This window comes from Tyto alba, unplaced genomic scaffold (assembly GCF_018691265.1).
Source record: "Tyto alba isolate M040663 unplaced genomic scaffold, T.alba_DEE_v4.0 Super-Scaffold_42, whole genome shotgun sequence".
Taxonomy (NCBI): domain Eukaryota; kingdom Metazoa; phylum Chordata; class Aves; order Strigiformes; family Tytonidae; genus Tyto; species Tyto alba.
This window is the reverse complement of record NW_024881318.1, coordinates 12,718,691-12,730,717: the sequence shown is the minus strand read 5'-3', so window position 1 is coordinate 12,730,717 and position 12,027 is coordinate 12,718,691. Positions and strand designations below refer to the sequence as shown.

The following is a 12,027-nucleotide window of genomic DNA, read 5'->3' as shown; positions in this document are numbered from 1 at the left end:
TGTCATTCAGGGAAAATCCCCCAGGCACTTCAGTAATCATCTTAAATGAAAGGGCATGAAATTAAAATCACTCGCAAAAGCAGCAGCCACCCATCTCCCTATCTGCATCTGCAGTCCCACATGTAGTTAAATGACAGGATCACCCTGATCTAAGTACTCTAGCCTGCCTGGGGACAGGGTTTTATTCAGTCTGAGGTTTAAGATCAGTGAGGAATTAATTTTAATCCTGGCCTGGCTGCAGTCAGAAGTTTGACTTCAGTATAACATATCTACTGTGGCATGAGACAGTTTCTGAGCTGAAAAATAAGTTCAAGGTTATGATATCATTCTCCTTTGTCTTCTTCTGATACCAGATTTATGGACACTGGGGGACCTAGGCTTTTATCCAGTGTGGGTGCACTAATTTCCATTCTCATGTTACTGTTGATATAGCTAAGAGGAGATCCCACTGGACTACTCAGTGTATTTGGAAATGTCACAAGACTGCTTTTCCTTTGAAGATGTTAGTCCCAAATGGTAAAAGCAGATAATAAGGTGGGAGAGAGAAGCAGAAAATCAAAGCAAATGAGTGAGTGGAAACAGCAGCAAGATCTGTGATTTTGCTCTATGGATTTACAGGAAGTCTTTGGTAGAGCCAAGAACAGCACTTAGGTCATTTGTGCATCGATAGGAAACATCAGCAGTGAAACCCTCTCTGTTCTTCACCAAACACTTAGCCCTGCCAGGTACAAGGTGAGACTCCTTCGCCAGCAGTCTAAATTTCCCTGCTACATGATACCTGCCCACAGACAGCCCTTATCCTGGACTAGAGCTGTTCTGGGCAGCAGGATGGAGTGGGTGAGTCTTGGAAGGTCCTTGCACCTTGTGTTTGTGATTCATTACCCCTCTACATTTCTGGTCTGCATGCCCCTGCTGTGGAGGACTTGTTGTTTGGGTTGCCCTTGTGTCTGAAGGCCAGATAAGCCCAGCACCCTTGTTGTGTTAGAAAGCAAAAAGTCTACCTGGAGCAATATCTCACCCAAGGAACTGATACGGCAGTGGAGAGGGAGCACAAGGGAATTTCAGTTCTTCCTTGCTGTCAATGCAAAAAGTCCTGGAGGACCATAAACTAACTGTCTCTGTCTGATCTGGTGCAGCACAGCAGTGTAGAGGATATCTTCAGGGTAGGGAAAGGTTTCAGTGAGGCAGCACATCCTGATAAAATCTGCACACGGGACAGGGAACCTTTGGGCCTCTGACAAATTAGTTACTGCTACTTGGCATTATTAGCTCATCATGAAATCTCAGGGTATGGAAAACCTGCTGTAACATTACCCAAGCTGTGACCAGGCTGTCTCATAGCCACATTGATGTTTTCTTCCCGCTGAGTGGTTTGATTTAAAGCCCAGAGGTAGAATAGAGGGCTTTCTTATCAACTTCCAAGAGTTTCATATCAAAACCTGCAGCCTGGAGGACCTGCTTTGCAGCTCTGACATATTCAACCCCAGGAACCCTTGACTGAGCCAGCTCCAAGGTGTGCATTGGCAGTCATTTTGCAAACAGAAACTGCATGCCAGCTTGGAGAGGAAGCTCACTGCTTTGCCACTGTCTGCTTTGCTGCTGTACTCAGGGCATGAGTGCTCCTGACTGTCTGATGGGAAGGGAGGTGGGAAACCAGCCAGCAAAAACTCAGCCATGAAGAGAATTCCCCGCTGGCCCTTGCTACACTTTGCTTCTTTGGGCCTAATGGTGAGAGCACAACAGGGTTGTTCAAATGGTTTCTTCTCCAACATTCATATATATGACAGAGGTTGAATGTTGTTCAAAGTCTGCACAGGAGACATACCTGATAGACCCCAGGCAAGCCAGTCTTTCCTCACAGGATGCATACTCTAGGCTGTGTAAAGACAAACAGCATTACTCATGCAGAGGAAAAGGCAGAACTTGTGGTTTAAATGAAAAAACAAGCTCGGGTGCCAGTACTCTGCAGTATCTATATTCTTCAGGGCACTTCCCCAACTCCACTTCCTCAGATCTCCCTGTTCCCCTCCAGTTTATAAAGCCCTCGTGGCACAGTGCTGTGTTCAGCAAGACTTGGCAGCTCCCTGTGCTTACATCCCACCAGCATGAAAGTGTCCCTTGGCCTCAGCTTCTTCCTGGCTTTCCTGGACCCAGGTGAGCTTTCCACTGGGACCTGTGGGGCTGCAAGACATGGAAGTGATCTGGGAATGGGTGGTCTGCACGTGGGGCTGTTCCTGCTGTCTGAGCCTTAGGAGCCCCTCATGCAGGGGGATTTGCACTGCAGAGGGGTGACTGGTCTTGGGGGATATTTGGTGTTATGAGTCAATGTACAGATGAAGGTGTAGGCATTTACAATGTGAACCAGCTGTCTAAGCTCCTATGGTGGTTACTGGTGATTGAGCTGGGACAGTCACAGGACTGGTTCAGGTTACTCTGAGGCAGACAGACCTTTTCATTAGCTGAATTGATCTCCAGCCACCATTTACCACAAACTGAGGGGATCATTTATTTTGCTCATGACCAGAGTTGTGTGACATTTTAGACATTATATGTCATCCCCGTTGTCCTTTTAGCTTTGCTCCAGAAGAGCACTGGTGTCTTGGAGGTCTTGTGTCATACCTGCCATCCCATGTAGATGTCACAACCACTACAAGGTGCCTTAGATCGCACCTTGGTTTAGGGAACTGCACATGTCCTGGGTCTCTAAATCTACATGCTGGACCCTTGGGTCCTGATGAGTGTATGTCGGGGAAGACATGTTGTTTGCCTTCTGTTTTTAAACACTTTATTTAATTTCCAAGTGTTTCCTGATGACTGCCTGATACTCTGGTCTGCTTAAGATTTTCCAGCAGGTGAAATTGTTTCCCCTGATGCCTACAAACTGATATGTCATTCCCCAGTTTTTACATAGCACAGTCAATACCCACTGCCAGCCTCTTGATTTCCAGACCTTTGGGTGTCCCTTCTCACTGCAAAGAGAGGATCTGGGGCCTGGGAATACAGGGACACCTAAATGCCTGCCAGGACGGAGGTGTTTGTCAACTTTCCTTAACAGCCTCAGGAAAACCAAGCAAACATAACCGTATAGGAGACAAGGGAAACTGGCTGGGTGTTTGTGGTTAAAATGTAAAATGCCATCCCAAAAAGCTTTCCCTCACTTGTCCAAATTCAAGTTCATACTAGAACAAATAATAATAGAAATAACAATAAAGAACACACAAATTGAGCAATGAAACAGGGAAAATAAGGGAAGAAGAATGTGAAAAGTGCTGACCAAATGCTGAAGCAAAAATCAATGAAAGGGGAAGTGTGATACATCATGACTGCTACACAGCAATGTGTACTCCTTCTTTCCCCAGGCACTTCCCTTCAGTGTGAGGTTTGTCACAGCATAGGAAAAAGCTGCTCTGGCTCTATGAAAACCTGTAATGATGGTGAAGATACCTGCGGCATCATTCTGCATGAGCTCACAATAGGTAGGTGAGACATCCACTATTTCTGTGTGCCCGTGTGGCTTTCAGAGAGGGGCTGGGTGACAGGACTCTCTCCCCACCTCTGTCACTGGCCTTATGATGAGTCTTTGGATAAACTGTTCATTTTCCTTTTCACTGACAGAGGATCCAGAGATCAGAATGGTCCAGAATGGGAAAAGCTCTCTATTCCTTTGTCTTGAACAACAGTTCCTTACTGTGAGGGCTTAGTTCTTAGTTGAAGAGGGGAGGATGTAGGCAGAATACTGGCCTTTAATTCCAGCTGAGGTGAGTAGCTGGGTTGAGAGGCTGGACCATGAGGGACACAAGGCTGCTGGCATCTAGCAGTGAGGGTGCACTGGTCATGGGTGGAGGGAGAAAATGCCCTGAATCTGACTCTATTCTTTGAGCAGGGAAGATGACACCAAGCAGTCTGGTGGCATCACCAGGGCTGAGCTATCACCATGTCCCCATGATTGATATGCCATACTTGGGTGCTGAGCTCTGACACAACTGCACAACTGGTCATGTTAGTGGCATGGCCTCAGTATTCAGCTCAGTTTTATTAAGGTGACTGTTGGTGTTTAGGCTGGAGGTAATCTCATACCCTACCAGCTTTTGCACTGTCAGCTTCACTGCATGTCTTCCCTCTGCGTTTGCAAATACACCCTTCCTCCTCACAGCACTGTTGGGGCCTCAGTAGACTTCAATGTAACTGATCTACCCTCTGTTACACCTTTTGGGTTTGGTTCTTGGGAAGGACTAGACTTGCCTGTGTCAGGATGCTTGTGGCTGTGATGGACTGTGTGCTTTGCAGAGTGTGCATGAGGAAGCGTGGGCAGTAGGTCAGAGGCACGTGGGTCAGCTCTGTGGCTGGGGCATTTTGGCTAAGGTGAACATCTGCAACAAGGCCAGCTGGCTGTTAGGAGTTGTGCTCTCCTCCTGCCTTTAAGCGCAATGTAGAGAAGGAGAAATTCCTCACTAGTGTCTCAGATGTGATGGCACCCTTATTCCTCTGAAGGGATCACCAAAATAACTGTTCCTGCTTTCAGGGTAGCTCTGCTGTTCCCAGACCCCTCTCAGGCGCCAGGACGGCAGCTTAGCTGTTGCTGCTGTAGGAAATAGTGGAAGGGAGTTACTTGTGGTTAACGACTTGGCACTGTCTTCCACTTCATTACAGGGGGGATGGCAATCCCTTCGTCCATCAAGTCCTGCCTGCCATCCAGCATTTGTCATCTTGGCCCTATCACCATGAACTATGGGAAGGTAAAAGCAAGGAGCCGCTTGGCTTGCTGCACGGGTGATGACTGTCGAACAATCTCTGTCTCCTGTAAGTTACTCTTTTCCTTATGCTCCGTCCCTTCTCTGTCTGCCCCAACCTGAGGTGAGGCTTTCCAGGCTAAGCCATCACCTGGTTCATTCCTCTCCTTCCCTCATTAATACTAATTATGGCCCATCTCTTTCCTTCCAGTTCCACCAGAGAACAATGTGCCCAATGGATACCAGTGTCCCGCCTGCTACAGCGTGGACTCCTTCCAGTGCAGTAATGAAACCGTAAACTGCACTGGATCTGAAAGCCAGTGTGTTGACCTTGCTGGGTTAATGAATTCTGGTAACTACCTTTTATTTGGGGCTGTCTTTCATCTTTTTGGTGGAATGGGTGAAACCAGTCTAAGATAAAGTATCACAGAGAAATAAAAATGGCAAAAAGTGTGAAGGGAAAAAAGAGGCAGAGACACAGAACTGAAATGGAAGATGTCTAAAGCTGATAAAAGGGCAGGGATGTTTCATTTTCTTCCCTCTCCATCGTGCATGGATAACTGTTAGGCTTCCCCATAACATGGCATAACTGAGATCAAGAGCAGAACTGGACTCCTGAAGAAATCTAACACATGGGCATGTAATAAATCTGACCAAGACCCTGAACCTGCTGGCCCTAGCTAGGATGCATGAGGATGAATTTTGATCTAAGCCAGTTGCCTACTTAGTGGTGGTTCAAGTGAAAATAATACAGAGCCATTGTCTTCCTCATGAGGTGATGCTGGCTACTGGGGACAAGACACTTCTTGGCTCTGCTCCTAGAGAGCCAGGGACAGGTGCCTCCCCATGAACACTGCATCTGAGCCTTTGGGGTACCCCAAGATCTTCCTTATGAGAGAATTCCAGCCTTTGAACACCTGGGGTCACCAGCAGCACATAATATTCTCTTTCAGAAATATTTTTCCCACCTTAGGAGCTGTAATTAGAGAGGAAAATAGACCACAAGCTCCCTGGTCACTCCCATTTCTTCCCCTGACACAGGTAAAAGACTTCTATGTTTCATGGCAGTCCCATTCATGCTCCATCAGGCAGGAAAAATAATGTGGAAATTAAAGGCAGTGCCACCTGTTGTAGAAGCAGACTGGAAAAAAATTATCTTGTGTATGCTTATGGATGAGTTTTCTCTGAGTTGATAATATTGCCAGGTGATAATATGATGCCTGAAGGTCTTTGGTATACACTTTATAGATGTGTTGTCCTAACTCTGAATTAAAAGGTATTTCACAGAGATGACATGAAGGAAAACAAGCATTTTCTTTGTCACAGCAATGGAAATGGAATGATGCAACTAATTCACTGTACTGCTGAAATAAAACATGCTCCTAAGATGTCTTGACTTGATTGATTGGCCACTGTAAATAGAGGAGACCTGTGTTGTGTGATGAGCTAGGTAAAGTAAGCAGTGGTGCAGGGGAGCAGAGGAAGGTGAGGAACTAATGAAGCGCCTATATATTTTATTTGTATTTGAGATAAAAATGTCCAGCAGAATAGTCCAGATCTCCATAGCCTGTGCAGCAAAGAAACATGAGCAGTGTGAGCAAAAGCAAGCAATGGGAGCAAGAATTGTTTGAATGGGGATTTAGGCACCCAGCACCTTCTCAGGTCTCCTTCTCAGTTAGATGCTTCAGTGTTGGTAAAGGACAAGTTCAGGTTTTGATCTCTCCCTCAGTGGCCATGTGAGCAGGGTCTCTCTGTTGGTTTGGGTAAATCTCATAAGGCCTTAGAGAATGGACTTATCTGAATAAAAGGCTCAGTCTGTAATGTCTTTGAGACTTCTGATCCCTGTGTCAAATATGGCTGAGAGATAGTCATTCAATTAAAATGTCATGAGAGGGTCAGAGAGACAAGGAAACAATGAATACCCAGAGTACTGTCACATAGCCCTAGTCTCTTTAGGAAGCTAGGCTTGAATGGAAGGATCTTTAAATGCAAGAAAGAAAATTATTTAAAAGCTTTTCCATTTTTATATTTAAAATGTTTATATTTAAAAAAAATAATCTGTATTCAGCAGAAAGAAAGGAAAGACAAACTCTAAACCCTTTGTATTTCAAGTCAACCAAGGTGATCTTGCTGTTTCTTCAAATTAATTCAAGGGATGGGTACAGACATGAATAGGTTGATGGGTTTGGAGCCAGCTGGACATAAGGAATAGGCAGTTCTTGGGGTGGAAATGGGGACCTCATGAGCCAGGGAGGGAATAGCTATGCAGATGAGTTCACCTGACTCAGGGCATATACTTCTTTTTCTGTGTAGGTGGACTGACTCTGAAAGCCGCCATGAAAGGTTGCACCACTATGTCTGAATGCAGTATTGTAGGAGATGGAAGAAACAATCTGGGGATGATGGACATAAAGCTGAAGCGGTTCCAATGCAAACCCGCTTCTGTTTTGACCAGAGTGAGTTCTGGGTTTGCCCCTTCAGACACCCTCTTCCTCCCTGTCCTGTCAGGATTCATCCTGGGGAAGGTACTTTTCTGACTCTCACTAGTACTGGGATAAGTAAAGCCCGTGACAAACTGCAGCAGTGATTTGCACTGAGTCCTGTTTGCTGTGGCTTCTTCTGTATGGGAAGTTTGTTTTCATATTAGTTTTTCTTTTATATTTTCACAGAATAAAGACGGTACTTACACTTCTTTTGTTTCCTCATTGATTTAATCTGATTTAAAGTTTCATAGGTTCAATTGTGTTTGGTTTCATGTTACATTCCAAGTGCTTTGTCCACACTGGGACCAGCGGAGATGGTAATGGGTGCTCTCAAGACTTAGAGTCTTGAGTCTTAGTCTAGAGTCTTAGAGTCTACATTCTCTATCTCAGGGTAAGTAATAAGTTTCAAAGCCATTTTTTCCAGGATCTGAAAAGGACTGGAGGAGAGTGCCTGAGAGGGTCACTGATTAGAGTGATGGCTTGCCCTTTTTTCCCCTCCCATGTATCTTATGTGTCCATGGTAGGAGGAGTCCCTCATCTCAGATTGTTGTTTGTGGCCTCTCGGCAGCCCTGAATTAGTAGTCTCCATTTCAGACAAGAGTCAGTGACCCTTTGCTACAAGCAAACTGCTTCTGGCAAGAGCCTTTCTCCTCGTGGATGTTTTTCCTGCCTCACCAAACACTCTTCTATTCTACTTTATGTTTCATGATTTTCTGGAACACAAGTTTACCTTGGGAAGTATTAATTTAATAAAATATGCAGTTTTCTATGGTGACAGACTGCTGGGAGTCCAAGTAATGGGAAGCTTTAGCCCAGTGCCTATTCCACTTCTGTTGACTCAACTACACCCGTAGCTGGTAGAGCCTCCCCTCTTTCACATTCACCACTACCAGGATATTCTGCTCCAGCCACCACCAGCCCTAATGAGTCATCTCAGGTTGGTACCATACAAAGGCACTGAAGAAAAACAGCACATCAGGCAGTATCTCTGTACCTGGGGGGTGGTATGGACTGTGGGCAAAAGGATATAGCAGTGGGAGCTCTGGGAGGTGCTGGGGTTTTGAGCATAGGTGGGGTGTTAGCAAACTTCAACTTTTCACTATGCACCTATTCCCAGACGAGTGGCCCATTTTTGCAGCAGACTAAAGGATTATTAAGCAAAGTGCATGATTGTGTCTATCACTAACAGCCCTGTCTCCCAGAGCAGGTGTGCAGTGTTTTGGACATGGAGCTATGGTGATCAAGCAAAGCAATTTTATCTCCTAGTTCAGTGCTGTGGCAGAGAGCACTATGGAAATCCTTGGCTGTTGAAACCAGACCATAATGTGTGGCAGTAGTGAGATGACTATGTCTACATATATACACATGAGTATGTATATATGTGATCAGCTTTCAACTTGCCACATGGGGACTGAGTGTTTATGTAAGATTTCTATTTTCCCCAGACTTTCACTTCTTCCCAAACAAGCTGAAACTCCTTTCTTCCTAATACTCCCAACAAATTATTTGGGATAGAATTTCACATTATCTATTATAATAAAAGGGTGTGAATCTGAGAATGAAAATTAATTTTTTGGGGTGGGGAGTGAACTGATAATACAGATATAATGTAGGGAAAAGAGTCTGGTTAGGCTCAGTTAATTACCTGCAGAAGGCTGTGCAATTACAGTGTGGATGTTAGGGAAGGAATACAGCTCCCCCTTCATGGTGTAGCAATAGACTGATACTTCAGTGACCCACTCATTCAGCATTTTTGTAGATCTGATAACATCCTGGAATTAAAACAATTCTTTATCTATGCAAGTACATTATCCCTGAACACATCTGCACATTCATGCAGAACATTACATTACTGTCCATGGCAACCCTGTGGCAGATCTCGATCCACTTCGATGGCTCAGCCCTTCACTTTCTGTTTGTTTCACTTTGACCTATAATGTTATCGGGATGGAAAAGCTAAATGGATTTGTTCAGCTGGTCAAGACTTGAGACATGTCAAGAGAGCCATGTTGTTGGGGTGATATTTAGGGGAGGACAAGGAGGAGGGGAGCAGACAGCAATGTTTCTGACAAGGGTCTGTGATACAGAGAGGAGAAGCAGCTCAATTTTCACCTCTAACTCAATGTTGTGGTAAACAAAGCTGTCGCAATATGTGTCTGTATAAATGGGGGAGTGATGAGTGGAAACAATCCTGTATCTCTATGACTGATACACTAATGCTTGGTCCTGTTCAATCATTGACACTTTTAAAGGCTGTTAAAAAACATGAAATAAAATGTCTTACAGTGAAAGTCTTCAGGAGCATAAACCCGTGATCTTACTGAAAAGAAGTTAGGGAAATGGCTTGTTTACAGGCTATAAACATAATTATATGGAAATTATAAGATCTTAAAGGGCTCTTTTATACATGATAGCACAGCAGAAATCTGACAAATCCAAAGGAGAAAAAAAACACACCATCCCTGTGCACGGGCTGCAGCCATTAGAGTAAAGGAGTCATCAGCTTTTGATGTCTGCAATCCTACATGAAGGCCTTTCAGAAACGGATGTTTTAGTTGCAGACAGATTATAGGCAGTTCAGTCAGAGGTGGTAGAAACATGATAGACTGTGATATGGAAGAAGGTGATTAGATGATGAGTCCTTCTGATCTCAGATCTAGCTCCTGGAAAGGGAGATGATGCTGTAGTGTGTTCAGATAAAAGCAATACAAAAGACAGAAAAAACCCTGGTGGCGCCAATTTACAAAACCAAATCAAACATTGGGATCTTGGTATCTTGAGCAAGGAGTGATGAATGAGCAACACTTGCCTCTAAGTATCTGCAGGGTGTAAACACCAGAGGAGGAGACATCTCCAGTGATTCCTTGTAAAACAACCACTGTGGTGAACATGGGAAGCTCCATTGTTTGCAGGGTTTCATTGAGGATATGCATCAGGGAGCAGCCCTGAGGTCATAGGCATGTTGGGATGGGGCAAGGAGAGATGTGGCCAAAACCTGTCACAGTAAGTGGAATGACTTCTGCTAATTTTAATTGGCTTTGAACCAGGCCTTAGACACCAAACTTGGTTGTTTCCATCTTCAGTTTCTCCTTATAATATATACAAACCTTACTCCCACACAGATGCACACATGCAGACATGTAAATACCAGATCCTCCCTTAGATCTTGCAGACATTTCAGCTACTAGTCATATAAGATACAGACGCTTTCAGCCCTGAATGGCTGGATGCTGCCTTCATTACCTGCAATACCGACCATGTCAACAACGGCTTTGATCTCCCCCTTTGCATAGTGAAGGGGACTCAGACCATTTTCTTCTCTCCCCATACAGTAGAAAATTAGCCATCTCCTGCCATTACCTCTCTCTTCTCTAAAGTATAATTTTTTTCCCAAAATGCTGAGCTGGCCAGAAAGCCTGGTGGCCGCCAGAAAACCCGTTGATGATCTGAGATAGGGAGATGGATGTGCAGAAATTTTGACCAACAGGCTGGTGATTTTGTAGGATGAGGGAAGGTGAAGATCTGAGCTGTCATTTGGTGGACACAGCCCTGAGGTCTGTGGGTGGACTGAGGAAGAGTTGGGCAGGAGAAACTGGGGAGAAGGGGTTGTGTTTCTGTGTAGCCATGCACCATACAAGGCACTTCTTACCACATATTAAAACCCTTTGGCTCCTTCTTCCCAGCACATCTGGATCTGGGAATGTTTCTGTTTTTTTTTTTTCCCCACATTTTGGGTAGTGTTCCTTCCCCCAGCAGTTTCACACCAGGAGCTCAGGATATTGGGACACAGTTTATCTGGGCAAAGCATGGCCTGGTACTGTATTTGCAAAGGAATGCAAAGTTGTTGCTGTGTTTCTTTTATATAATGACCAGGGCTATTACAAGGAAGTTTGTTCAGCACCCTGGTTCAGCAGGTCTGGTAGATATTTTGGGGATTACACTTCTTCAAAGGCAAAATGAAGAGAAACAGCAATAAGAAAGTGATCTTTCTTGCAGACAGAAAGAACATATGTCCTGCTGCATACTAGAGACTAAGCAGGTTTTCTTGCCTCTTTCAGGAAAGGACAGCAGGACTGGGGCCATCTGATCAAATATGGGATTCTGCAATGGGTAGGTGTGTCCATCCAAGCATGTCATCAAACTCCTGGGGTGTCTGAGCCCTTGGAGATCAGGTTCTCCAGTTCTAATTACACTGAAGGTTCCTATTTGTATTGAGAGGCCCACCAGGGACAGAGGCACCTCTGTTGTAGACACACAATGTTAGGTGGAGACATTCCTATCCCCAAGGTCCTGTCTTTTCCTTGGAGATCATATGTTACCTTAAAGCTGTGGAGCGCAGAAAACAAATGCTCCACAGCCCACTGCACTAAGGAACAGGTTAACCTTGTGTCAAAAGGTGCATGGTCTCATCTTGTAGCTCCTTGGACAACTCTACTGGATGAAGGAGTGCTCTTCCCAGTCCTTCACATATATTTACTCTTCTCTGAACAGTGTATTATGGAGACATCGGTTGGTCCCCATTTCTGTTGCTGCCACATGGGGGAAGCATCTCTCCCTCCCTGTACATACCTGAACTGTGGTAGTCCATCTTGTTCAGACTTACTGGAGCTCTCATGCAGATGAAAGAATGAAAATAAAATTCACCCTTGAACCTATTTTGGAATCATCTAACAAATCACTTCAAGTAACCATACCTCTAAGACTTACCAGTTATTGGGATGAGAGCTGGTGTGCAGGTCAGTTCTGGGACTGGATACTTGGTTGCCACCACTGGAGACACAGTTGTTCTGTTTTAGGATGTTGCATATCACAGG

At 44.8% G+C, this 12,027-nt stretch overlaps 1 protein-coding gene across 1 annotated transcript; it reads left to right on the top strand.

Annotated features, from left to right (window-relative positions):
• Positions 1–2,032: 2,032 nt before the first annotated feature.
• Positions 2,033–7,422, top strand: LOC104359425 (phospholipase A2 inhibitor gamma subunit B). The gene is made up of 5 exons (XM_009965172.3): positions 2,033–2,154; positions 3,360–3,476; positions 4,651–4,800; positions 4,942–5,082; positions 7,044–7,422. Exons 1-5 carry the CDS (start codon positions 2,106–2,108, stop codon positions 7,265–7,267), a joined length of 681 nt encoding a protein of 226 aa, XP_009963474.2. The 5' UTR covers positions 2,033–2,105; the 3' UTR covers positions 7,268–7,422.
• The last annotated feature ends 4,605 nt before the right edge of the window (positions 7,423–12,027 follow it).